The 27,739-nt window shown below is 34.9% G+C and overlaps 1 protein-coding gene across 1 annotated transcript in view; it reads left to right on the top strand.

Moving 5' to 3' along the window:
- The window catches only part of FAM199X (family with sequence similarity 199, X-linked), a 30,044-nt gene extending 3,533 nt beyond the window's left edge, over window positions 1-26,511 (top strand). The window contains exons 2-6 of the mRNA XM_025989011.2: window positions 6,304-6,523; window positions 15,703-15,852; window positions 16,293-16,454; window positions 18,970-19,236; window positions 20,735-26,511. Of these exons, the coding sequence (XP_025844796.1) occupies window positions 6,304-6,523; window positions 15,703-15,852; window positions 16,293-16,454; window positions 18,970-19,236; window positions 20,735-20,905 (970 nt within the window). The 3' untranslated portion in view covers window positions 20,906-26,511. The remainder of the gene's footprint in view (window positions 1-6,303; window positions 6,524-15,702; window positions 15,853-16,292; window positions 16,455-18,969; window positions 19,237-20,734) is intronic.
- Window positions 26,512-27,739: the final 1,228 nt, after the last annotated feature.

Consider the following 27,739-nt stretch of genomic DNA (forward strand, 5'->3'; position numbering starts at 1 on the left):
CCACCATTATCAAAAAGGGAAGTCATCTACCAAATTGAAAAAAAATTACTATGATACTGGTAAGTTCTGTAATTAAATTGTTTTTTTAAAAGATTTTTTATTTATTTATTCATAGAGACACAGAGAGAGAATGAGAGGCAGAGACACAGGCAGAGGGAGAAGCAGGCTCCATGCAGAGAGCCTGACGTGGGACTTGATCCAGGGTCTCCAGGATCACGCCCTGAGCTGTAAGCGGCGCTAAACCGCTGCGCCACCAGGGCTGCCCTGTAATTAAATTGTGAGATGAAGGAGGTTAATATGAACTACTTGATGTGTTATTCTTTTCATCTTTAATAGTAATACATCAGTACTTTGAACAATTGTGAAAAGCATGTGGGAGGACAGTGCCTCACTTTTGTACACCCTATTGGCAGGATAGGAAATGAACTATTGTATAAAGCAGTTACTCAGTTATTTGATTTTAGAGCCCTGTTTCAATCACCTTAACCAGAAGAGCCTCAAGACTACTGTGTATCTTTTGTACTACCCACAGGCTTCCTATCAATATAGAATTAACAGTTGCAGAAGAGCTGTGATTTGCAGGTGGGGGAACCATGCTCCATGAAGTAACAGATTATAAAGGCAGGAGGAATTTGGTTTAGGGATTTGTTGAGACAAACTGAGAATAGGGATCAGACTTGGGAGAATTATCCAGGCTAGAAATACGGATTTGAGAGCATTTGGAATAGAAAGAACAGTAGAACAGTAATGTGTTAGGAGTAGAACTGTGGCTTAGAAAGGTTGAGAGAAGAAGAAACTTTTCAATAAATTTAGCAGGGAAAGGAAGGAGAGGAGATGTGGTAATCTGAAAAAAAAGTTGAATGTTTCATTGTTGTTTGTTTGCCTTGTTTAGTTTTTCTTTTCTAAGAATAGAGATTTTTAGCTCCTTAGAAGCAGCCCACAGGAAAGGGAGAAACTGAAAGTAAGAGGAGAGTGTGGGATGACAGGAGATGACTGGGATGAACTCAGAACACGAATGGAATAATTAGTCTTAGAAATGACATGGCATTTTTTTTTCTTCCAAGACTACAGAGAGGGTAGGAGGGATGGGTAATGATATGAAGACAATTGAGATCTCGAGGAGAGTTGGGCATTTGAGTAGCGTGGGGTGGGGGGTTGTGTCATCTGCTCTAACTTGGGACCTTGATGGCCTACTGTGCTCCAGAGTTGTAGTAGAGGTTGGGGGTGGCTATATGGGGGTTTTGACAGATAAGCTTTGTAGATAAATTTTCTCAGCTTTAGTTTTTTTTTTTAAACTGAAATTTGGGCAGCAAGCCTAGTTATTGAATTAAACTCCATTTCATTCGGATTCTTTTTTTTTTTTAAGATTTTATTTATTCTTTTGAGGGGGAACATGAGAGAAAGAGCACAGGTGGTGGGAGGAGGGGTAGAGGGAGAAGGAGAAAGAGAAGCAGGCTCCCTACTGAGCAGCGAGCCCAATATGGGGCTCAATCCCAGGACCTTGAGATCATGACTTGAGCCAAAGGCAGACACTTAACCGAGAGAGCCACCCAGGTGCCCTCATTAGGAGTCTTCTCAATATTTTTCTTTTAAGGTAGAAAGTCTACTTTGTGAATAATTTTATGGTTATAACTAGAATCTTAGTGTTAGGTAGCTTTCTCCTGCTGGAATAAGATATAAGAACTTTGCAGATTTGAATAGTTCAGCACTAAGCACATGCACACAGTGGTCATTCATGACATGTTTGAAACCAACAGAATAGTCTAAAAGAATCACACTTAAATTTTTATTATAAAAGCTCACTTTAGAAAATTGGCATATACAAAACTCTAAAGATCACTCATGATCCCTTTCAGTAAAGATAACTGTCAGCATTTTGATGTTGTTACTTGTAATATTCTTTTTTTATTTAAAGATTTTATTTATTTATTCATGAGAGACACAAAAAGAAAGGTAGAGACATAGGCAGAGGGAGAAGCAAGCTCCCTGTGAGGAGCCCAATGAGGAACTCGATCCCAGGACCCTGGGATTAGGACCTGAGTGATAGGCAGATGCTTAATCACTGAGCCACCCAGGTGCCCTTAATATTCTTTTTATGTTCATATATAATTCAAAAAATCAGGATCAGGTTATATATGATTTGTGACCAGGTTTTTATACTTACATTGTGAGCGTTTTTGTTTTCAAAAAATAGGCTGAAAATACAATATTTTTAAAAAAGATTTTATTTATTTATTTGGATGAGAGAGTGTGTGAGCAGGGGGAGGGGCAGAGGGAGAGAGAACCACAAGCACACTCTGCAGGGAGTATACAGAGCCCTACATGGGGCTCCATCTCACAATCCTTAGATCATGGCTTGAGCTGAAATCAAGAGTTGAGGGCTCAACTGAGCTGACCAGGTGTTTCCTGAAAATATAATTATTAATGATTATAAAACACCATTATTTAGATATATTATTTATTCCCCATATTTGGGGGACATTTCTTTTTCCTTTGTTGGTTATTATAAATGAGACTATTTGGACATGTTTGGTCTTAAATCTTTTTCCCAATTTCAATTTGAGGAAGTGATCAATTCCTAGAAGGGCAATTACTGAGTCCAAAGTAGTGAACTTTTTGAAGCTTTTGATGTATATACAGTACCAAGTACCAGTCTTCCTGTTTTTCAGAAAGATTATGCCAATTTAACACTAACACTACTAATAGCAGTGGATAAACGTACTACTGCCTACTTTGTTTTTGTTCACATTGCCTTAAGGTAATAATAAAAATAATATTTGGAAATTAGAAGATAATAGAATTAAAAAATATATATCTCTTGGAGTGGGGCACCTGCTAATGGTTCAGCACTTGCCTTTTGCTCAGGTCCTGATCCCGGGATCCTGGGATCAAGATCCACATCAGGCTCACCACAGAGGAGCTTCTCCCTCTGCCTATATCTCTGCCTTTCTTTCTGTGTCTCTCATGAATAAATAAATCTTTAAAAAAATTCTAGTAGTAAAAATGTTTCTATTTTGTAAATGATTGGTTTCGAATATGAACCTTTTTTAAGTCACTGTAAAAAAAAGAGCAAAAGCTCCTAAGAATAGCCAGAATCCTATTAAATCTCTTATAAAGACATGGACCTGGAAAACTGAGAAAGATACTGATTTTGCCCTACATTAAGAGCACAAAACTTGGGGGGGGGGGCTCTTGGGTGGCTCAGTCATTTGAGCGTCTGCCTTTGGTTCAGGTCATGATCCCAGGGTCCTGGGATTGAGCCTCACATCAGGCTCCCTGCAGGGAACCTGCTTTTCCCTCTGTCTCTGCCTGCTGCTTGCTCCCTCTGCTTGTGTTCTCTCTCTCCGTCAAATAAATAAAATCTTTAAAACACACACACACAAAACCAAGCAAATAACTGTCCTGTCAGTGATTTAAACATTAGATTATCAAATCTAGCATAGTTTTCTGAAAAGGAAAGTCATAATTACAGAAAGAAACACATTTCTACTGAATTTTTGCAAGCTCAAAATATTTTTTATTGAAAACAATTACCTAACAGCTTTTCCTACCACATAACATGGTACTTGGTACATAGAAGATACTAACTAAATGGTTGTTGAGTGGCTGAATGAATAAAGGTTGAAAAAAGCCACTAGCATTTCTCTTTTGCCACTAGCATTTTGAAGACAAAAAAGAAAAAAATAATTTGCCCAGAATACAGTATAGGTAATGGTTTACTAGATCTAAGAGAGTGTTTGTCATTTTTTAGCTTTTATATTGCCTTATTGTACATCCTGAACAATTTGGTTAGTTCTAAGTTTGATTTTTTAAAAAATGAGGATACTGCCTGCCTAGGAAGCATATGGTGAAACTAGGTAATATTACAAGGTATTCTAAGATGTTAGATGAATTTGAGATTTTTGCCTATTTATAAAAACTTTTTGATATCTGTGTTTATAGTTATTGAACCATAATAGTTTAGAGAGTGTCATGTGTGTGTTTTGAACCTTTAAAATATTCTACCTTTAGCTCAAAGGAAAAATGACATAAAATTGTCGGATTGCCCAAATTTTGCAAACCAAGAACTTTGAAATTAAGATTAGTAATACAAAATAAGGGAGGGAGAGTTAAAAAATGAAAAACACAGTTCAAGAAAAAAATAGATTTAATGAAAGATGAGAAACAACCTAATAATAGATAAGTAACAGGCTTTTCTTCAGGAAGCCATTATTTCGGTATTTTATTAGTATCCAATGTATTAAATCATTATCTAAGGATTAATTATGTAGCCTACTGCCTAAGCAATGAAGATTATCTTGTTAATGTATGAAGCTAGTGGAAATTTACAAAAGAAAGATATGTAGATTTAAAGACAAAAGTAACGCTGCAACAGATACCACAGGCAAAATGTTAATATTATTAATACACTAAGAACTTATAAAATCAGTAAGGAAAACATTAACACATAGAAAAACACTAGAGCAAAATAGCAAATATTTTAAAATTTGATCTTGCTAGTAATTGAAGAAATGAAAATCGACGTAAAAATAGTTTTTCCTACCAGATAGGTGAAACTTTAAAAATGAAAATTCCAGTGCTGGGGCGCCAGGGAGACTCAGCAGCTCAGCGTCAGCCTTTGGCTCAGGCCATGATCCCAAATCCCATATCCCTGGTCCAGGGATCGAGCCCCACATCAGACTCCCTGCGAGGAATCTGCTTCTCCCTCTGCCTCTCTCTCTCTGCGTCTCTCATGAATAAATAAATAAAATCTTAAAAGAAAGAAAATTCCAGTGCTGTTAAGGTTGTGGTGAAATGAGCATGCTTTATATACTGTTTCAGGGAGTGTAAATTAATGCAGCCTTTCAGAAAGGCACTTGACTAAGTATGATATGACCTTTAGAAGTGTTGATATTCTTTGACTCAGTACTTTCCTTTCAAGAAATCTATCCTGAGAGATTATATGTTTTTTTTTGTATTTTTTTGTATATTTTTTTTATTGGAGTTCAATTTGCCAACATATAGTATAATACTCAGTGCTCATCCCGTGAAGTGTCCCCCTCAGTGCCTGTCACCCAGTCACCCCATCCCCCCATCCACCTTCCCTTCCACTACCTCTTGTTCGTTTCCCAGAGTTAGGAGTCTGTCACCCTCTCTGATATTTCCCACTCATTTTCTCTCCTTAACCCTATAATCCCTTTCACTATTTTTTATTATATATGTTGATAAATAATTATAAACAAAACGGTTCATCTCAGTATTATTTGTAATACCAAAAAAAATGGAAACAGCCTAAGTATTATTGAAGGAATAAGGTTAAATAAATTATGAGACTTTTTAATCAGTGGAATATTATATAGGCATTAAAATGTTTTCAAGTAATATACATAGGGAAATGCTTAATATATGATAAGTGAAGAATGGATACTAAAAACTATATATGTGTGTGTATATATGTGCAGAATGATGATTCTGTAAAAAATATATATGTACTAAAATATTATGGATTAGTTATTATTGAGTGATGGAACTCTTGGTCATTTTAATATTCTTTATTACTCCTTTCTTATTCCAACATCTTTGCAATGATCTTTTATAGCACTGGTAAGTAAAAGTTATTTAAACACTTCTTGAACTTCTGTGTAGTTTTTGTGCTTTTCTCTGCCCTGCAATGGCTACCCTCTTCTTTTAATAATAATAATAGCTACCATGTATTGAGCACTTTTTATGTCTGCTAAGAGTTCTGTATGCATTCTTGTATAATCTTCATAATAACTCCTCCTTAAAATGAGAACACAGGCTGAAGAGGGTGTGTTTTGCTTAAGATCAAGCAGCAGTCAAATTACAGAGCAAGAATTTGAACTCAATCTGACTTCAAAATATATTTATAACCACTATCCTATGTTTTATTTATAGATGAAGGTTTTACTTTATTCTTAATTTAGATACAATTTTCTTTTAAAATATTTTATTATAAAAATTTTCAGACAAATATAAAAGGAAAGGGAATAGTGTAATGAACTTCATATATCCATCATCCAGCTTCAACAATTATTCACATATGGCAATATGCTTTATATCACTACTCATTACTCAAACCCTTATTATTTTCAGAAAAATCCCAGATATATATCATTCATAAATGTTTTAGTATACATCTTTAAAAGGTAAGGGCTCTTTTGAAAATAATCACAGTATCATTGTCATACCTAAACATATACTTCTATTCTTCATAAATATCTTGAATGTATCTCCTATTAATATCTTAAGATTGTGGGGATTCTGGAGTTCCTGTTATGATTTTTTTTGTGTTGTGTTTTTAAGGTGGAACTTAACTTCTTGTGGAACAAGTGTTGCCAGCTCAGAATGCAGTGAGGAGCTATTTTCCTCAGTTTCTGTTGGAGATCAAGATGATTGCTATTCCCTGTTAGATGATCAAGACTTCACTTCTTTTGATTTATTCCCTGAGGGGAGTGTCTGCAGTGATGTCTCTTCTTCTATTAGCACATACTGGGATTGGTCAGATAGTGAGTTTGAATGGCAGGTAGGTTTTTTTTTCTTGTATTACCATCATTACTCCATAAATAGAAGAAATTTTGATATTTTCATCTCTGACAATATAAAGAATTAGATGGAACATGTATCCTTTATTTTTACTAATGTACCATTTAGGCCTCTGATGTTATAGATATCCTTCTGTGGATTTTCATATAATTTAATACTTGTATAATGTTCTCATTATTATATATCATCAGTATTTTTCTATGCATGAATCCAAGCAAGTATATTCTTCCTAATTATAGGAAATAGCCTTTGTGTCTTTATAGGCACCATATCCTTGCATCCAGGTCACGTTCTATATATCTAATATCACAAACCACTATTATAAAAACATAATTTTTGGTTCTCATCAGAAATATAATTTCCCATTTTGCATTATCTTCATATGTAGGGATGTTTTTTGCCCTATAGTGGTTTTTTTGTGGCACATATAGCATGTAAAATGGCTTTGTGGAAAATTTTTTGGAAATTCTGCCTTATAATGAGTGCAGTCTATCAGAAAATGTAAATCATGTTATCGCAAGATCCATTTTCTGATTGTAAAAGACAGTAACATTTGAAGAAGCTTTCCTTGCATATAGGAGATGTTATATTCAGCAGATACTTGAATGCCTGCTATCTTGAAAAGCCATCCAAATTTTTGAAGTTGTATTCCAAGAGAGGAATCAAATATTATTTTATTTCAAACATTTTCTTATTGAAGTGTGAAAACAGACTGGCATGAAATTAAAAGTAATTCTCTAGGTCCCACTCTGCTGTGGTTACCACTGTTGAGAGCTTGTGCAGATACAAGTATGTTTGCACAATGTGAAAAACACAAATGGGATCATACTTGAGCCACTGTTTGGCCCTTTGCTTTTTTTCAACTAACATCTCATTCTTTTTGAAGGCTGAATCATAATTTATTTAATCTGTTCCCTAATAATGGATATTTAGATTGGTTTAAGTTTCTTGTTATAAAAGTGCTACACTGAAAATTAAGAGTTTTTAAAGAGAAAAAATAATCTAAAACTCTATTTTTATATTTTATATTACAGATGTTTCTGTTTTATATACAGTTGTAAATATGATTTAGATAGGGATCATAAAAATTTTTTAGCCTTTAAAATATTGAGATAAAATTCACCATTTTAATAATTCTAAGTATATAATTCAGTGATTTTTATATTCACATTGGTGTACAGCCATCACCACTATCTAATTCAGGGACATTTCTCTAAAAAGAATTCCGTACCTGTTAGCAGATACTCCCAATTGCCCCCTGCCCCCATCACCTGGCATCCACTAATCTACTTTCTCTATGGATGTGCCTTCCTGGATGGACATTTCATATAATATGTGACCTTTGTGTCTGGCTTCTTTCACTTGGCATGTTTTCAGGGTTCATCCATGTTATAGTGTGTCACAGTACTTCATTTCTGTCTTAGCTCAGACTGCTATAACAAATACCATAAACTGAATGGCTTAAACAACAGACATTTCTTTCACACAGTTCTAGCGGCTCAAAAGTCCAAGGTCAGAATGCCATAATGGTTGGGTTCTGGTGTGGGTCCTATTTCTGACTTGTATATGGCTTCCTTTTGCTTTATCTTCACATGGAGAGGGGAGAGAGAGCTGTGATCTCCTCATCCTCTTGTACTTATAGTCACATCCCATCATGTATCCTCTATCCTCATGTAAACATAATTATCACCCAAAGCCCTACCTCCAAATATTGAATTGGGGATTAGGGCTTCAAGATAAGGACTTGGTGGTGGTGGTGAAAGGAGGGGGCACACATTCAGTCCATACCAATTCCTTTTCATTGCTGAATAGATAGGGCCAAATCACATTTTGTTTGTTTATTCATCTGCTGATGAGTGTTTTCCCCTTTGGGGCTATTAGGAATAATACTGCTGTTAACATTCAGATATAAGTTTTTATATGGATGTATCTTTTTTATTACTGAGTATAATTGACATACTATGTATATTTGTAATTCTCTTGGATATACACTTTGGAGTGGAATTGCTGGGTCATATGATAACTTTATGTTTAACTTTTTGAAGAACTGCCAAAATGTTTTCCAAAATGGTTGCACCACTTTGTATTTCCACCAACAATATATGAAACTTCCAATTTCTCCATATCCTTGCCAAAACTTGCTATTGTCTTTTTGATTATAACCATCCTACTGTGTGTACAACAATATTTCATTTTGGTTTTGATTTGCATTTCCCTAATGACAAATGATGTCAAGCATCTTTTCATGTGCTTATTGGCCATTGGTATTCTTTTTTTTTGAAAAATGTCTATTCAAATCCTTTGTCCATTTTTAAATTGTTTTGTCTTTTATTGTTGAATTGTAAGAGTTCTTTATATGTTATGGCTACTAGACCCTTATACATGATTTGCAAAAGATCTTTCCCTTCCTGTGGGTTGTGTTTTTACTTGATACTCCTTTGACACACAAAAGGTTTTAATTTTAATAAAGTTCAATTTATTTTTTTCTTTGAATTCTGTGCTTATGATGTCATATTTTAAAAAACATTGCTTAATCCAAGGTCATGCAGATTTTCACCTGTTTCTTAGAGTTTTAGTTTTTATATTTAGATCTTTGATCCATTTTGAGTTACTTTTTTGTATGTGGTGTAAGATAGGGGTCCAAATTCATTCTTTTGCATGTAGACATTTCAGTTGTCCCAACACCATTTGGTGATAAGGCTATATTCTTTGCTTATTGAATGGTCTTGGTACCCTTGTGGAAATGAATTGGTCATAGATGTATAGGTTTAGTTCTGGGCTGTTGATTCTATTCCATTAATATGTATGTCTATCCTTATGCTGGTACCACGCTGTTTTAACTGCTCTAGCTTTGTGGTAAAGTTTGAAATCAGGAAGTGTTAGGTCTCCCAGTTTGTTTTTCTTTATTAAGATTGTTTTGGCTGTGGGGGATCCCTTCTGCAATTCCACATAAATTTTAGGATAGAGTTGTCCATTTCTGCAAAAAGGGCAATTGGCATTTTGATGGGGATTGCATTGAATCTGTTGTTATTTTTAGTGTCCAAGCCTTGTACTTCCTTGGTTCAATTTATTCCTACATATTCTATTCCTTTGATGCTGTTGTAAGTGGAATTGTTTTCTTAATTTCATTTTTGCATTGTTCATTGCTAGTGTATAGAAATAAAACTGGTTTTTGTATATTGATTTTATATCCTACCACTTGACTGAACTCATTTGTTAACTTAAATGATTATTTTTCTCTGTGTAGATTTTGTAGAGTTCCTTTGTTTAAGATCTTGTCATTTGTGAATAGAGATAGGTTTTCTTCTTCCTTTCTAGTCTGGGTAGCTCTTTTTTCCTTGTTTAATTGCCCTGGCTAGATCGCCAGGGCAGTGTTGAATAGAAGTTGCAAAAACAGGCATCCTTGTCTTTTCTGATCTTAAGAGAGAAGCATTCGATCTTTCACTATTGAGCATAGTGGTAGCTGTAGGTTTTTCTTTTCTTTTCTTTTTTTTTTTTGCTGTAGGTTTTTCATAAATGCCTTTATCATATTGAGGAATTTCCCTTCTAGTTTGTTTGGTGTTTTTATCTAAAAAACTATTTAGGTTTTGCAAAATGCTTTCTCTGAACTTACTGAGTTGATCATATAGTTTCTTTCCTTCATTCTATTAGTATGATGTATTCCATTGATTTTTGTATGTTGACTCACCCTTGCATCCCTGAATAAATCCTAATTGGTCATGGTATATATGCCTTTTAATATGCTGCTGGATTTCATTTGTTAGTATGTTTTTGAGGATTTTTGCATCTGCCTTCATGAGGGATATTAGTTTGTAGTTTTCTTGTGGTATCTTGTATTGCTTTAGCCTCATAGAATGGGTTAGGAAGTATTCCCTTTTCTTCTGGATAACAAACTGTAATACACTTTTCTCATTTAACATATAAACTTTTTCATGGTATTCATAATGACTCTTAATGACTATATAATATTCCTGGTACTAGATGTGCCAGAACTTGTGAGACCATTCCCTTTTTACATCTGTTCAAAATTTTTTTCTATTATTGGTAACATGGCAGTGAAAATCTTTGTGTGGGTACCCTTTTATTCTGTGCCTCATTTTTAAAGTGCATACTTTGTATTTAAAATCGGACTCCTGTAAGGATACTTAATAAAGTATAATTGGATGGAGTTCTGATAATTCTAAGAATTATTTTTTCTGATTATTTAACTTAGAGTTCATAGCCATAATGTTGCAAAGTGGCAGGCGTTTTTTAAATTTTAGTTTCTGAATTCTTCACTCATTTCATAAGAAGTTAGAGTGGAAAACTATTCCCAACTACTCACTATTAATGTATAGGACTGACTATAACAATTGAACAAAAATAAGGCCTGCCTTAGTAATGTGTTTCCCAACTTCTGAAATTGGAGTGTAGTTCCTCTGCCACCATGTATATTTAAATATTATTTAAATAATATTATTATTTATTATTTGATCTATTATTTAAATATTCTGAAAGATTTAACATGCTCTCTTGTCTCTATGGGGCCTTGTGTAATGATGAGCAGTAAATTATCCAAGAAGATAATTACAAATTAGCTGTTAGGATTAATATATAGATTAAAATTGTTAACTAAAAAATTCTGATTACCTCTGTTGTGATTAAAAACTACATCCATTTAAATCTTTTAACATGTTTCAGTTACTACTAAAGTAAATATAAAGGATTTATAGATTCTCTGGGAAGAGAAATACTAACTACTTGATAATTGCAGGGTTTTAACCTTATAGTGAAGTAGCACCAAAGCATTTTGCTTTTCTGATAGTTTTCTTTGCTTGCAGTCCTTTTATTATTAAAGATATATTTGACTAGTCTTAGAGCTTGAGAAATTACTGTTGAGCAGGGAACCATAGAAAATATAAAGAGTTAATTCAGCTGTCACACTTGAAACCTAAAGGTGCAATTTGAAATTACACATCAGCTGTTCCAGAAATGAGCTTATAAAATTTTGCTGCATACTGCAGAAAATATGGCAGAGATTTAATTGTCCCTACTTGTCACAATAAATGATTATAATATATACTAAATATTATTGTCCATGAAAAATATGGGATAAGAATTATTAAGCATTTTCAGTTTGAGATATAAAATGGAAAATTGCTGATCTAATGAAATATACAGGAGCCCATACAGTTGATTCTAATGTATATCTGCAATTATAATCCCGTATCTCCAATTGACTACTTGACATTTCCACTTCGATGACCTTATTATTTAATGTACCTATTATCTGATGCTGAATCCTTGATCAGTAATGTAACTTCCAATTACAGTGTTTCCATGGGAAAAAAAATAGACTCCATTTTGTGACATGTCTTACAGTGTAGTGAAAAATGACTATTGTTATTTTGAAGGACATTTGCATTTCTTTCATTATCACTACAAACTCTTCATATACCAATTGCATTCTTCTCTCATTCCAAACTACCTGCAAGGCAAGACAGCCCAGCATAGTTGAGAACACTGGACTTGTATCCTGCTTTGGATACTGACACTAGCTATATGACATCAGGATGTCTCCTTAGACATGATTTTTCCTTATTTATAAAATGAGTGTGTTGGACTAGAAGATCTGTAACATTGCCTTAGGTCTCTTGCTATTTATTTTTTTTTTTAATTTTTTTTTAATTTAATTTATTTATGATAGGCACACAGTGAGAGAGAGAGAGAGAGGCAGAGACACAGGCAGAGGGAGAAGCAGGCTCCATGCACCGGGAGCCTGACGTGGGATTCGATCCCGGGTCTCCAGGATCGCGCCCTGGGCCAAAGGCAGGCGCCAAACCGCTGCGCCACCCAGGGATCCCGGTCTCTTGCTATTTAAAAAAAAAAAAAATCGAGCTCTTTAAGTGCACTAACCTTGGAGGGTTGTATGACTGTAAAATGTGGCCAGTTTTCTTCTGGTTTCAATGGAGTCACCTGACTATTATCCATTCAGTTATCAAATAGCCTTGTTAGGGACACCTGGCTGGCTCAGTCAGAAGAGCATGTGACTCTTGATCTGAGGGTTTTGAGTTTGGGCACCATGTTGGGTGTAGAGATAACTTAAAAATAAAATCTTAAAAAACCAGCCTTGTACATTGTTTTTCATTTGAAATTTTCCCTATTTATTCCCGTTTTTCTTTGCATTGTTGTTTATCATAGTCCAAATCTAGATCAAATAAGAACTTCCTGTCTGATTCCAGTCTTTCTTCACTCTGTTTTGTCCCCATACTGCTTTTTAACTCATCTTCCCTCAAGACTAGTTCCATCAAGTTACTTCTACTTAGAAAATGTTACTGGCCTACATCTGCATATCATATAACAGCTTGTTCATCCATTGAGCTTTCAAATCCCTAGCATTGACTTTCTGTTTTAATTATATTGGTCTCCTTATCCTCATCCTATTTTCTTTAAATCTGTGGTTTTACCAAGTTATTCTCCTTACTTGAATGCCTTCTCCTTTTCCCCATTCTGTAATTCTGAGACTACCTTTTGAAACTTCACCCACTTTAGCAGCATGTGGCATTCTCTGATGGCTTTTGCTACCATTTAAAGGATACAAAATTATGGAAAGAGATGGAAAACACATGTTTATTAAGTGTTGCCTTGTGCCAGGCCTATAACCTCATTTAAATTTGTCAACAATCCTTTGAGATAGGTGGCTAAATTAACCATAACTCTGGGGCTCAAAGAAGAAAACTAACTTCCATAAGATCACTTGGCTAGTGAGCAGTAGAACTGGGATTTAACTCTGGCATCTTTTTACTTCTCCCTGAAGAAAATGTCCAAAGAACCACTGTTGCTTTATTTGCCATCCCCCAACCCCAGCAAACGCATAAACAGAATCAAAGGCACAAATTAAATGCTTAACATATAGTCTGTTACCTAGCAGATGTTCACTAAAGATTTAGATAAACATTTTTCTTAAATTTTGAGAGTCTACATATTTTGATAGTTTTTTTTTACCTAATACATCAAAGGAGCTTGAAGTAGAGGAGGCCTTTCATCTGATACGGACTGTTTCATTTTGTTTTAGGAACCCCAGGGAGATCTTTAAGTAGTGTTGTGATTTGAAATCTTTCAAAGGGAAAGTAGCAAAATATTTTCATTTTTGGCATTAAAGCCTGAAAGATGACCTTCATCTATTCAGCAATCATTCTCTCTTGACACTGACTATATAACATCAGGGCTAAGGGTGAATGAACAATTCCAGCAGTGTTAATGAGATTTTAATGGAAGTCATACAAATTGTTGGTAGTCATTTATGTACTTGGACTTATCAGTGACTATTAAAATGAAAATGTGGTTTTTAACATTAGTAGCTAACTTAAGAGAATTTCATTCTAAGCATCATGGTCACCTTGCATAGTGATCAACCCTATTTCTGTGTCTTCGTTAGTCTCTTCTATGCAGTCGACTTCCCATTGCCTGTCACCTTATAGCTCTTCTAAGTTTTAATCCTGCAGCTTTAACTCACTGCTAGATATTTCTGTTGATGATCTGTCATTTCAAATCTAGCATTTGTAAAAAAAAACAAAACAAAACAAATCTAGCATTTGTCATTTGCTATTTTGTATAATTGAATGTTTGTGTTATAATATTATCTTCCCCAGTAGGAGTTTTTGTATAAGGACCATGACTTAAAATCCTTTGAATCCCCTGTACCTATTAGAGTGATACAGGTATGGTAGGAGGCCAGGTGTATGAGTGTAATAATCTTCATGGCTAAAGTAGCTTTTATCTTTTGGTAACTTCAAAAGCCTAGTAATCATCCAGAGTTGAGATGCAATTGCAAAGGACAACAACAAAAAGGTGGTATTTTGTACCTTGTAAAAATGAAAGCATTTATCTTTTAAAATTATCTACTACTTGTAGAAGAAATTATTTTTTTGGATGAATGACTTAAATTTACTTGTTTATTTTAAAAAGTTTATTTATTTAAGTATATCTCTACACGCAACATGGGGCTCAAACTTAATGACCCTGAGATCAAGTGTTGCATGCTCCTCCAACTGAGCCAGCCAGGTGTCTCTAAACACATTTATTTAAAATTAAATCCATTCTGGCTTGTGGAGGTGACAAATATGTTTATTACCCTGATTGTGGTGATAGTTTCATGGGCATATGCATATGTCCAAAGTTCTCAAATTATATATATTAGATATGTACTATTCTTTGTATCCCTTTGGACTCAATTGTTAAAAAAATAAATCCATTCTAACTGGCTTATAATAGACAATATAAAAATTACAGCACTTATTTTTGGTGTTCATCTCACTTTAAACTGATTTTCTGTGTATTAGTCTTGCTCACTTTTCTCCTTTGTCTATCCATTGTCTCAGTATTTTTTCTAATTTTTCTGTCATAAAACTCTGATCTTTAAAGTGTTTTTGCTCTATATTAACAGCATATTTTAAATTATTTTAATTGCCTTGAGGTTGTTTTTTTTTTTTGAGGTTTTTTTTTTATTTTTTTATTTTTTTATTTTTTTAATTTTTATTTATTTATGATAGTCACAGAGATAGAGAGAGAGAGGCAGAGACACAGGCAGAGGGAGAAGCAGGCTCCATGCACCGGGAGCCCGACGTGGGATTCGATCCCGGGTCTCCGGGATCGCGCCCTGGGCCAAAGGCAGGCGCCAAACTGTTGCGCCACCCAGGGATCCCATGCCTTGAGGTTGTTAATACTGAATTGAGCACAAGGACCATGGCTTATTTGTCTTTATATTGGCAGTATTTCCAGTGTAGTGTTGAGCAAAATGCCAAGTCATGGCAGATCCTTCCCATCTCCTGAGATGGAGTCCAATGTTCCTTATTCATCATGCTGTATAACCCCTAGCCTACATTCACATTGTGAAATAAAAACCCTAATGATGATTGACTCTTAAGTTAGCATTTTATTAACAAGTCTTGATTATGAATTTAAGCTTTTGGGAAATATCTCATTCAACAAGTGACTGTATAGAAAGAATATGTTGATGTTGCTGCTTTGTCTAAAATAGGAGTGAATCAGAATTAATGTCTCATTATTCTGTATTTGTCATTAAAACGTAATTTTTAATCAATATGTAATATGTTGTGCTATTTAAAGTGTATTTTTGAAAAATTTTGCTTTTCCTGCCCCCTTCTTATTTTTATAAAGTTACCAGGCAGTGACATTGCTAGTGGAAGTGATGTACTTTCTGATGTCATACCCAGTATTCCGAGTTCACCTTGCCTGCTTCCTAAAAAGAAAAATAAGCACCGGAATTTAGATGAACTTCCTTGGAGTGCAATGACAAATGATGAGCAGGTAGGGATCTTGACATTTTTTTAAAAGATTTTATTTGTTTAATCATGAGAGACACACACACACACACAGAGGCAGAGACACAGGCAGAGGGAGAAGCAGGCTCCATGCAGGGAGCCCGACGTGGAACTTGATCCCAGGTCCTCAGGATCACGCCCTGGGCTGAAGGCAGCACTAATCTGCTGAGCCACATGGGCTGCCTGGATCTTGACATTCTTAATTGAAAGCATATATGTAGAGATTACTTGAAGCTCAGTGTATTACCTATTTAAAGCGACTAGGTAAATGTGGATTGCCTAGTAAAATCTGAGTGAGGGCTTTAACTGTTTTTGCAGGGAACAAATATCATAAGTGCTTTTGATGTTTGAAACACATTATAAATGACATTAAAATATCAGAAGTTTTGGCATTGATCTTGTTTATTATAATTTTTCATCACATAGGTGGAATATATTGAGTATCTGAGTCGTAAAGTCAGTACGGAGATGGGTCTTCGGGAGCAACTTGATATTATAAAAATAATTGATCCTTCGGCTCAGATTTCCCCTACGGACAGTGAGTTTATTATTGAACTTAACTGTCTCACAGATGAAAAACTGAAGCAGGTATGTAAAGAAAATACAGATTGTACAGCTATTAACAAAACCATTATTTTATAAAATGTAGACTTGGATCATTGTATGTTAAAATACACAAATAATAAAGGTCTAAATCACTGCTGTGAGATGTAATATTAGAAAAAATGATGGCAATATTTGAGAGCACATAGTTGTAAGGTTTTAGGTACATCTCACCTGGCAATACCTTTCTGGGATCATGTGGATCTAGGACCTGCTGTTTAGTTGTGTAGGCTTTGAAACTTAATTTTACCACTTAAGGGATGGTTATGCTATTTATTTATTTTAACTCACCTTTAAAAAGAGTGATTGACAGAATCAAAACACTGATTATTGAGAGCTATCTATACTTGAGTGAACATCTGAATTGGGAGATTTGAGTAATCTTATGGAGTAATTGAGCCTGTGTAGGGTAAAATGTAATTTTCATTCAGCTGTTTTGCAATACACATTTCTTTATCTCCATTTTTCTTCGGTACATAGGTGAATGAATACTTGTTCTATTTTCGTTTTTTAAAAGCTTTTTTTTTTTTTGCATTTATCATCGCTTGTAAAAATGTTTTTATTCAATATTTCTCTCAACAGACATACTATAATTTTTACATTCCAGCTCATTTTCTATTAGTATTGAAATTGATGCCCTGCATTTGAAGACAGGTACCATGGGCCCCTAGCTAAGATTTAGGAAACACCCTAATCTTAGATATAATCAGGAGCTTACTTAAATCATATTGAGACCTTTAAAAAATGCCTAATCTGATTTGTTCTATTGTTAATTTCTCTGAGTGTTATTTTCTTTTTTTTAAAGGATTTATTTTTTAGAGCAAGCGAGCAGTGGGAGGGACAGAGGGAAAGAGAGAAACTTCAGCAAATTCCATGCTCAGTGCAGAGCCCAGCACAGGGCTTGATTTCATGACCCTGAGATCAGGACCTGAGCTGAAATCAAGAGCTGAACACGTAACTGACTATGCCACCCAGCACCCTGAGTGTTATTTTCTTAGAATCCTAAATTCTGGAGGCTAGTAGCCTTCCATTTGCTGATTATTTTATATGCTTTAAAAATATAGCTCCATAATATATATCCTAGAATTTTGAACAATGTCAATTTTTCTAGTACTTGTTTGTATATTTAGAGATTTATTTCTTCCTTATAGTCTACTTATGTACATCTGTAGCACTTTTTTATTTGATTTATTTAACAATGTTAAGTGTCTGTTATGTATTAAATATTAGGATACAAAAGAGTTTAAAAAATGATCCTTGTCTTCACAGCATCTACAACTCAAGAAAGAGCCAAAGAAATCAATGTAGGTTATAATCCAAGATCATAAATCTGTATTATAATACAGATACAATCATATTATAATACAATAAGTGTTATTTTTATTTTTTTATAATTACTGTCTTTTACTCGATTTGTTAAACATCTGTTACAATCCAAGTTCTTTTTTTTGGGGTACACTCATCAAAAGCAAGAACATAGATACAGTACTATTAAATAATCTATAGGCTGTATTCAGGTTACACTCGATTTTCAACCAATGTCTTGTTTTATCTCAAGATCCAATCCAATCTTTTTTTTAAAGTTTTTATTTAAATTCCAGTTAGTTAACATACAGTGTAATATTAGTTTCAGATGTACAATTTAGTGATTCAGCACTTAGGTATAATAGTCAGTACTCATCACAAGTGCACTGTTTAATCCCCATCACCTATTCAACTCATCCCCTCACCCTCCTTCCCTCTGGTAACCATCAGTGTGTTCTCCGTATTTAAGAGTCTGTTTCTTGGTTTCTCTTCACTCTTTTCCCCCTATGCTCATTTGTTTGGCTTTTTAAATTCCACATATGAGTGAAATCATATGATATTTGTCATTCTCTGACTAACTTATTTCACCCAGGATTAATACTGTCTAGCTCCATCCACATTGCTGCAGATGGCAAGATTTCATTCTTTTTTTATGGCTGAGTAATATTCCACTATGTGTGTGTATACACACACACACACACACACACACCATCTTCTTTATGCATTCATAAGTTGATTGACATTTGGGCTCTTTCCATAATTTCCTGTTGTTGATAATGCTGGTACAAACCTAGGGAAGCGTGTGTCCCTTTGAATTAGTTTTGTATTCTTCAGGTAAATACCTAGTAGTGCAATTTCTGGATCATGGGATAGTACTATTTTTCACTTTTTGAGAAGCCTTCTTACTGTTATCTGGAGTGGCTGCACCAGTTTCCATTCCCACCAACAGTGCAGGAGGGTTCCTCTTCCTCCCCATCCTTGTCAATACTTGGTGTTTCTTGTGTTGTTGATTTTAGCTGTTCTGATGGGTATGAGGGGTATCTCATTATAGTTTTGATTTGTATTTCCCTGCTGATGAGCACATCTGTAGCACTTTTGATAATGTTTTACATTATGTACAATATTCTTTTCTCCAGTATTTTCAGGTAGAATGTCAAGGAACAACACTAACCAGTGTTTGTCTGTGTGTTCCAAGGTCAGAAACTATATCAAGGAGCATAGCCCTCGCCAAAGGCCTGCAAGAGAGGCCTGGAAGAGAAGCAACTTTAGTTGTGCAAGCACCAGTGGAGTGAGCGGTGCCAGTGCCAGCGCCAGCAGCAGCAGTGCCAGCATGGTCAGTTCTGCAAGCAGCAGTGGGTCCAGTGTTGGAAACTCTGCTTCAAACTCCAGTGCCAACATGAGTCGAGCACACAGTGACAGCAACTTGTCTGCAAGTGCAGCAGAACGGATTCGGGATTCAAAAGTAAAATGTCTAATCAATACAAAACTTTACCTTTCAATATTAACATTAGTACTTCTTCATATAAATTTCTTGAAGAGTTAAAATTATCTTGCTTTCTAGATGCCTGTGGGTTTTGGCTTTAATTGAACAAGCAGGATACTCTGCTTGAGTAAAGCCCTTCAGGCTGAGTGCTTTGAAATACTGTTTTGACCCACACCCATATCACATTCATCTGATTTATCTGATTTTTGTGTCTGTTTTAAGTAAGATAAATTGATGGAAATAGTGAGTCTCAAGATTGCAATATTGACTGTAACTCACTACTGAGCAGGTCTCACTATGTTGCTGATGTTGCTGTCTATTAGCTCCTAACAATGTTCTGCATGTCGTGTGTGTGTGTTAAATGTTTTCTTAATGTTTTAATCTTGAATGTTTATTAGATCTTTTAAAAATATAATAACACCTTCTCTAATTTCTGTCTATTTACAGTTGAAGAATTCTTTGTGATAATATTGGGCACATAAAAAAATAGGGAGGTGTAGTGTATTTAGAATGTTTTTGTGATGCTTTAGGTAAGTTCAGTTCCTTGCAGTGGTGACAGTTTGGAGCCAACTTAAAGATAAAAAGGGTATCTCATAACTCTTTGGGAACCCAGTGGTGACTAGAAGATACACAGTGATTCCTTCCCTGGCTTGTACCAAAGTAGAAACATAGCCATCTTTGTTGGTTGCCAGGGTATTCCTCTAGATATTCTTCATTCTTTTTTTCTTGCATCAGTTCACCAGTAACAAGGAAGAGCACCCACTGGGTTTCTTTTTATTTTTTATTTTTTATTTTTTTTTATTTTTTTATTTTTTATTTTTTATTTATGATAGAGAGAGAGAGAGAGAGAGGCAGAGACACAGGCAGAGGGAGAAGCAGGCTCCATGCACCGGGAGCCCGACGTGGGACTCGATCCCGGGTCTCCAGGATCGCGCCCTGGGCCAAAGGCAGGCGCCAAACCGCTGCGCCACCCAGGGATCCCCCCCACTGGGTTTCTAATGGGCTTTTAAGATTGTATTTGCCTAATATGGAGAAGACGTGATTCTTTCCCGCCATTGTAAAATTGCTAGAGCTTTTGAATGAAAGATACCTTAAAAGCATAAGCATTAGAGATTTTGGCAATGTTCTCTGTGTTGGCATTCAGTATTGTTTATTACGTGTTCACTCTGCAGTGACACCCATGTACCTTAATTTGGTTAAAAAAGGCTTTGGAATGATTGATTATCTATAACTAATCAAAATGATCAAATTTCAGTCCTTCCTAAGATTCTCTGGTCAAATACCATAAAAATAGAATCTTGAGGCATCATTTCCCTCAGTTCATTCCAGTGGCTCACTTATTGGAACCAGGATCATACTGCAAAGGAATTTGAACATCTCCAAATATTCTGAAAATACAGAATTTGATCCCTAAAAAATTCTGAGATGGGTATGTCAGAACTGAACCTTACTGATTTAGAAATTTTTATTTTGACAGAAGCGATCCAAGCAACGGAAGTTACAGCAGAAGGCTTTGCGCAAGAGGCAGCTGAAAGAGCAGAGGCAGGCTCGAAAGGAGAGGCTCAGTGGGCTCTTCCTTAATGAAGAAGTGCTGTCCTTGAAAGTGACTGAGGAAGACCATGAAGCAGATGTAGATGTTTTGATGTAATAAGGATGGATTTATTGGCATTCTTTTTAGGCGTTAAAGTGTTCTATCCTTTTATTTGTTTACATGCATTTTGACCAAACTTTTGGTTAGGGCTGTGCTGATGTACCATTAATATTTAAGTCCAGTGGTTCTCAGCAGGTGGTCCCCAGACCAGCAGCTTCAGCATCACCTGAGAAGTTGTTAGAAATGCATACTACCAGGCCCCATTCCAGATGCAGTGAATCAGAAACCCCGGGGGAGGGACCCAGCATTGTGTTTTAACAACCACCAGATTATTTTGCTGCACGCAGCTCTAGTTTTAAGAACCACTAATTTAGTAAATGTTTTGACTGTTTAGGGTGGTTAAGTGGGCTTTTTCAAGAACTAGTACGTTTACAGTTCGGAAGATTTCAAGCTGCTGCTGACAAGTAGTTTATTATGTCAGTATAGGTATATCTGTAGCGATCATAATTCAGCTTCCTTCTTAATGTTACAGTTCCTCAGTTTGCTTTTTCTAAAGGCCATAGCATAATTTTTAATTCTTAGTGGACATCTTTTTTTGAGGTTGTGGGGGGTGGGGTGTGGATTGCTGTTTACAATAGTGCCTTCATTAGCTTTAGTTCTGTTTTCATTTGTTAACTCAAATGTGTAAAAATAGGCACTAATGTCTTTCCTGTTAGATTTGTTTTTCACTTTCTGTAAATTCAGAATCCTTTTGTAAGTGATTACTACTGAGGAAATAATGTTACTAGTAGCTGAACTTTAGACTTGATGCTATGTTGATTAATACTCAAATGGAGGAAGCAATTAAGCAAAACATCCAATTCTGCTTTTCCGCTGCTTCCTGAAATTTTAGGGTGTGAATCTGTCTCAAAGGCAGGAACTGTATCTTAAGTTCTTTTGTAGGTCATTTTTTCCAGCACAGCTCTGATTTTTAAATATTTGGTATAACAGCTTCTGGCATGTAAACCGGTAAATGTTCAAAGTTAACTAAAGAAAACCCTTACAGTTCTCCGAAACTTCTCTATAAAGCACTAGAAATACACAGAACAGTGAGATAATAGGAAAAAAAATCCTGAGCTTGTTGGCTCTTAATAGAAGTCTAATTGTAGATGTGAAATCATGGAGTTTCTTTAAATGTTTTCATAGAGTTATCATGAACACTAGAAGTAGTGTGATTCCTTTTCTTCTACCACATTTCTTTAAACACTCATATGGGTTAAAGAAGATGGAACCTGGTACTACTGACAATCAAGCTGCTTTCTGATTTTCATGATTTTCTTTTTATTGTGGATAACTTTTGGGAGGTAATCATAATTAGGAGGAGGAGTTGTGATCAATATTTTTTTAAACTCTAGAGTCAGAGGATGATAGGATTTTTACTTTTTTAAACTATCATATCAAATAACTCATTAAGAAAGAGATTGACTTAAATCGTTAATTCTCAGTTGATAAAAAACCTTTGCTTGCAGTTGTGTTTTGAAAACCTGATTTTACTTTACTTCCTTGAAGGTTAAAGAATTGAAACTGAGGATGAAAAGTGATGTATTTTGCAGCTTTGCTGAGGTCTGTGGTATGGTTATGAGATTTTAAAGACTACTAAATTTATACTTTAAAATTTTACTAAGATGAAAGTATGTATATATGGTTATCAGTTGGAGTACTCCCTCTGACTTTCCTTTTACCCTTTCTTAGATGCTCCTAACCAGCTTAGAGGGCCCAAAGAAAGCTTGGGGTAGGACCCCAAAATACTTTGAGGAAAGTGGAAAGGGTCAACCTCATTGTGTTTTCCCTTCCAAGTATAGGATGAGTAAAAGGAGAGAAGAGCAAATACAGCTGAATTTTCTGCCTGCTCTTAGCAAAAGCAAAATCTAGAGAATGATTTATCTGTTCTCTTTACCTACTCTTCCAGGAAAACAGGCCGCTTTTGGAGACCATAGAGCAGCATTTATCTGTTAAATACTTGGAAACAATTGACCAGTAAAAGAAAATCCTTACATGGTCATGATATAATAAGATCAATTTTTCTACTCTCCCAACAGTCACATAGTCTTATTACCTTAGATTTAACTTAAGTCGCTATGAAACAAGTTTACCAAAGCACCACAAAGCCAATTTTAAAAGTTTATAAGGATTTGAGTTTTTATAGTAAAGTATGCCATGAAATTTTATGTAAATCTGGATGCACTGTCTTTACTATAAATTAGAGATTGCCCATAAAGTTGGTTTAGAGGAGATTGAAAATAATTCTTTTAATTAAAAGAAAAAATTAAAACAACTTGGGTTTGCTTATGATGTGGGAGAGGGAGATTATCAAGTCTTTCTCCATCTCTCCTAACATTAGAAAAAAAACCCAGCAGTAAAAGACAAAAAGTTTTGTTTTTGTTAATGGGCTATACTGTGTTTTTTTTCTTTTTTAATATCTCATGTAGATAATTCAAGTTTGAATTCTTTCTTGGAATAAGTAATAATTTATTTAGTCTGGTATATCTGAGTTTAAGACCAATCCAACTCACTATTTTTTCTTTTTAAAGATAAATCTAACCTATTAATAAAAATGTGAGACTCATTTGCTCCAGTGTAGAGCATCTGTAGAGAACTGACACTGGAGCAAATAAGTTTCTTCCCCTTTAAACACAAGCCTCGTTAACTTAGGGCATGATAAATTTCCCTCAGATTCTTTGTAAAACATTTTATTAGAGATCTTGTATGTATGTTTAATTATATATCAATAAAACTGGAAAAAAGAGCTCTTGTAGAAGTCTGTCAGTCCCTAACATAGGTATGAACCTTGAATTAAATAAGATGGCATGTCTTTTTCTACAGTTTTACAACTGAATTAAAGTAGTATACTGTTAGGTGGTATATAAAGGGTAGTTCATTCTGCCCGAAAAAGAACTTAGAATAAAATGACACTTTTTCTCATGAGACTTGTCTTTTTTGTTTTTAAAGATTTTATTTATTCATGAGAGACGCAGAGAGAGAAAGGCAGAGACACAGGCAGAGGGAGAATCAGGCTCCATGCAGGGAGCCTGATGTGAAACTTGATCCCAGGACTCCTGGATAACACCCTGAGCAGAAGGCAGACGCTTAACCAGTGAGCGACCCAGGCGTCCCTCATGAGACTTGTATCTTTTGTTAGGCTGGGGCAGTTTTGTCCATTTCCTTAGCCCTTTGGATTAACTAGATAGATATTGCTGAATTAATCCCAGAAACTGACTTGTAATTTAATGACTCTATGGATTGGGTGGACATCTCATTTTATTTAACTCTTACAAGTGTTAATTCCCTCTTAAAGGAAAAATTCCTAGAAACTACTGTATAAAGGTATCCAGATTCTGATGAGCTTTAAAATTAGTGAAGTTTTCAAATATCTTCATATTTAAAGCCAAAAATGTTATTAGTACATGACAAATAGAGAAGTCCTGTTTCCAGATTCTCTAGCAGAGATTTTCGTTCATGGGTTACTTTTTAATAGCCTCATGTGCCTTAAAGGTAAATTCTATACTTTTTCTCAATATCAGGCTTTTTCAAACTCAAAAAAAAAATCTAAACATTGTAATTTGTTTTCTAAAATGTCCTTGCTGTTGGATATCAGTAAGCAAAATCATTAAATTGAACCAGTCAGTGACAATAGAGCGTATTAACAAAACACTAATCTTTCAGATATTAAATTTCATTACCACGACTTTATTTGTGGCCCACCTTGGTCACTGAAGAACATTGAAAGTTATCTAAAGTATAGCTTAATGTACTCTCTCATTTTTTTCCCCTGAAAATGGTCATAAGCCAGAATGCTTTTTTTAAAACCAGATAATTCTTAGTGTCTGGAGAGATAATATTCAAGACAAAAGCACTTCAAGAACAGAGATAATATAGCAGCTTGATTCCCTTGTTATAACTTTAGGGATTCTTTGCATTCATTTGTGTAATAGCTGGAATGCTCCCCTCCCCTTTAACAAATTACCTATTAGCTCTTCTGTCTTCAAGAAATGTTTGCTTAGAATCGGGAGGGGATTACTGAAAGTCAGTTTATAGTTTGAGACAGTTGATAGGAGAATTCCCAGTCCTATTCAAATATGGTATTGATGGTGAGCACACTGCCATTCAACATTTCTAAACTTAGAGGTAAATCTAATCCTTAAAAGGACTATTAGTTAGAAAATAAGTATTTGTATACACATGTATCGTGGTAACTTTAGATTCATTTTAAGTCTGACAAAGTAAGATAAATTCTATCTTTACAATGGAATTATGCTAAGTGGGTGAGAAACTTCTGAAAGATATTTAGACCTAGGCATCTCTGTCAGTATAGTATCTGGAACATAGCTCCTTCGAATTCTAGCTTAAATCTCATTTCTGTGAAAAATAATTGATTTATTCCTAAGGCTCAGAAGGAACTCCAAAGAGTCCTCTAATTAACCGGCTATTTATAGAGTACAGAAGTTGCATGCTATTGCTGCATATCAGAGTTGACTCACTAAAATTTTATTTTCATATTTTTTCTAATATTAAAATTATTTCTTTTCAGCCCCCCTCACAATTTTATTTTAAATTAAGGTTATTAATGTTTTAACCTAGATCACATGGTGGTAAGTTAATTTTTAATTTGGCATTCATACTGAACTCTGAAAACCTGGTTTAGTCTTCTCTGATTTTAATATATAGTATTTTTTTCTTTATTGTCAAGTTTGTTACATCTTTGTGGTCAGTGGAATCTGTGGAAATCTGTGGGTTTTTTTTTTGTGGTGAGGGGTAGGGGTAGAAAAGAGAATTGCTCCAATTATACATATGCATTTTGACTATATAAAGGTAGTTGTAGAATTAATATGTATAAATGACAAGTTAACACTTACCTATTCTGACTTGTTCTAAGGAACAGTAAGTAGCCTGAAGCCATGGCTTGTTTTCTGGAGCTGCTTGCTCTTCAATAGTAGCTGACCAATTAGATTTAAGTTTGGACTTTGGGGTTAGGTTATCTAGCTGAGGCTTTTAGGAATGCAGCAGACTATTTCTCTTCGTATAGTGGATCAATTTAATTTCCTCTTTGAGAACTCTAATTTAGGTATAGGTATTATCCATTTTGAATCTTTGTGTTGGGAGTTTAATAGGACTGTTGTCAAAAGCTATTAAAGATAATTACAAGTATATGTAAAACATTTGACAGATGGTTAAAAATTTCATTTTTTTTTAGTTTCAAAGGTTAATTATGTAGCATCAATATCATAACCAAAGCAAGTAGGAAGTTGGCTGGTTTGGAGAATCTTCAAGTAGTCTTAAATACTGTAACGTATCAGATTGTTAACCAGGATTTTTTCCTGTATTTCTGCTAAATGTATTACTATATTAATGCACTTTTGTATATATAACTGTCTTCTGTACATTCTGTACTTACTACAGTGTATATAAAAGCTGTTTTTCCTGAAAACTATAAGGAAATACAATAGCTGTAACACAAGTCGTTTCTATTTTGAGTTCCTTCTTGTACTTGAAAGTAGTAGTTCTGTAGTTAAATCTAAATGTGTATGTATGGTTGTAATTAAAATGGGAAATGTGGCAGAATTGTCTTTTGAAGCTGAATATCAGACTGAACAGTGTTGTTTTGGGTATTAAAAACTCTTGTAATATTTTAATTGTTTTTTTTTGATGTACCATGGGCTTTTTCAAACCCCACTGCTGCTTACCACTTTATACTTCAGAATCCACTCCTCTACATGTTCCATCCCAGAACATTTATCAACAGAAAAGAATTAGGTCTCCTCTCTTTTGCTCACAGTTTGGTTAAGGATCCATAAACTTTTGTTTTGTGAAAGCCAGAATTTCCCAAATGTCCTTGGCAAATCATTTTTCTGGAGAGATCAGATTTCTAGGGAGAGTAGCATTCATTGTATGTGAAAATTAGGTCTGTCTTTTGTTTACAAAAATGAGATCTATTTTCCTTATATATTAATCTAGAGTCTTTTTAGGTTGTAATTCTAGGAAAAATGTGAGCAGTTTTCTGTAGTTTCAGAAGCAATTCAACTTTCAGCAGCAACTCTATCTCTTGCCACTAGAGGGAGGTCTGTGGTTGCTCTCCTGAAAACGTCTTAGCTGCTTTTCTTTTAATTTCAGAGGTTGAAATCAACCTTATTTCAAAATTCCTTTTGTGATATTAAATACTTTCATTTATTAGTGGAAGGTAAATTAATTGAGCTTGTTTAATAAAGCAAATCTTATGCTTTTCTGTAATCTTCAATTTTTAATAAATGTGAGTTAGCTATTAAGTGAAGTGTGTGTGTGTGTGTGTGTGTGTGTGTGTGTGTGTGTGTGTGTTTCTTCTCTTAGGTACTTTAGAACTGCACTGTCCACTGTGGTAGCCACTAGCCACATGTGGCTATTTAAATGAATTAAATAAAATTTGAAATTTAGTTCCTTGGTCCCATTAGCAATACTTCGAGTGCCCAGTAGCCACATACAACAAGAGGAACACCACCATCACAGGAAATTCCACTGAACAATCTAGAGATTTGATGTTTTATGTAGTGGCCACTATCCTCATCTTACCAGTGAACAGTAACCAGTGATTCCAAATTGCTGCCCACAGTTAACTATTGTAGGTGATTGGTGTGAGAGGGAGAACAAGCTGTGTTTCACTTTTTCTTTTAATAAAGCCACTACCAAAGTTGGGTCTTTGGTGGTTTAATGGAGAAACTTCTCAAATATTGAGTATTTCATTGGACTATGAATAAGATTTCTTAAAGACTCCATTTTTCAAAACTGCTTAGTGTGTTTCTTTACTCTTGTGATGTGGGAGCCTTAATAGAGTCACTGTTACTTGAGACTGACAATCCTCTGCCCTTTCCCAATTAGTTTGAA

The sequence above is a fragment of the Vulpes vulpes genome, chromosome X (genome assembly GCF_048418805.1).
Source record: "Vulpes vulpes isolate BD-2025 chromosome X, VulVul3, whole genome shotgun sequence".
Lineage (NCBI taxonomy): Eukaryota > Metazoa > Chordata > Mammalia > Carnivora > Canidae > Vulpes > Vulpes vulpes.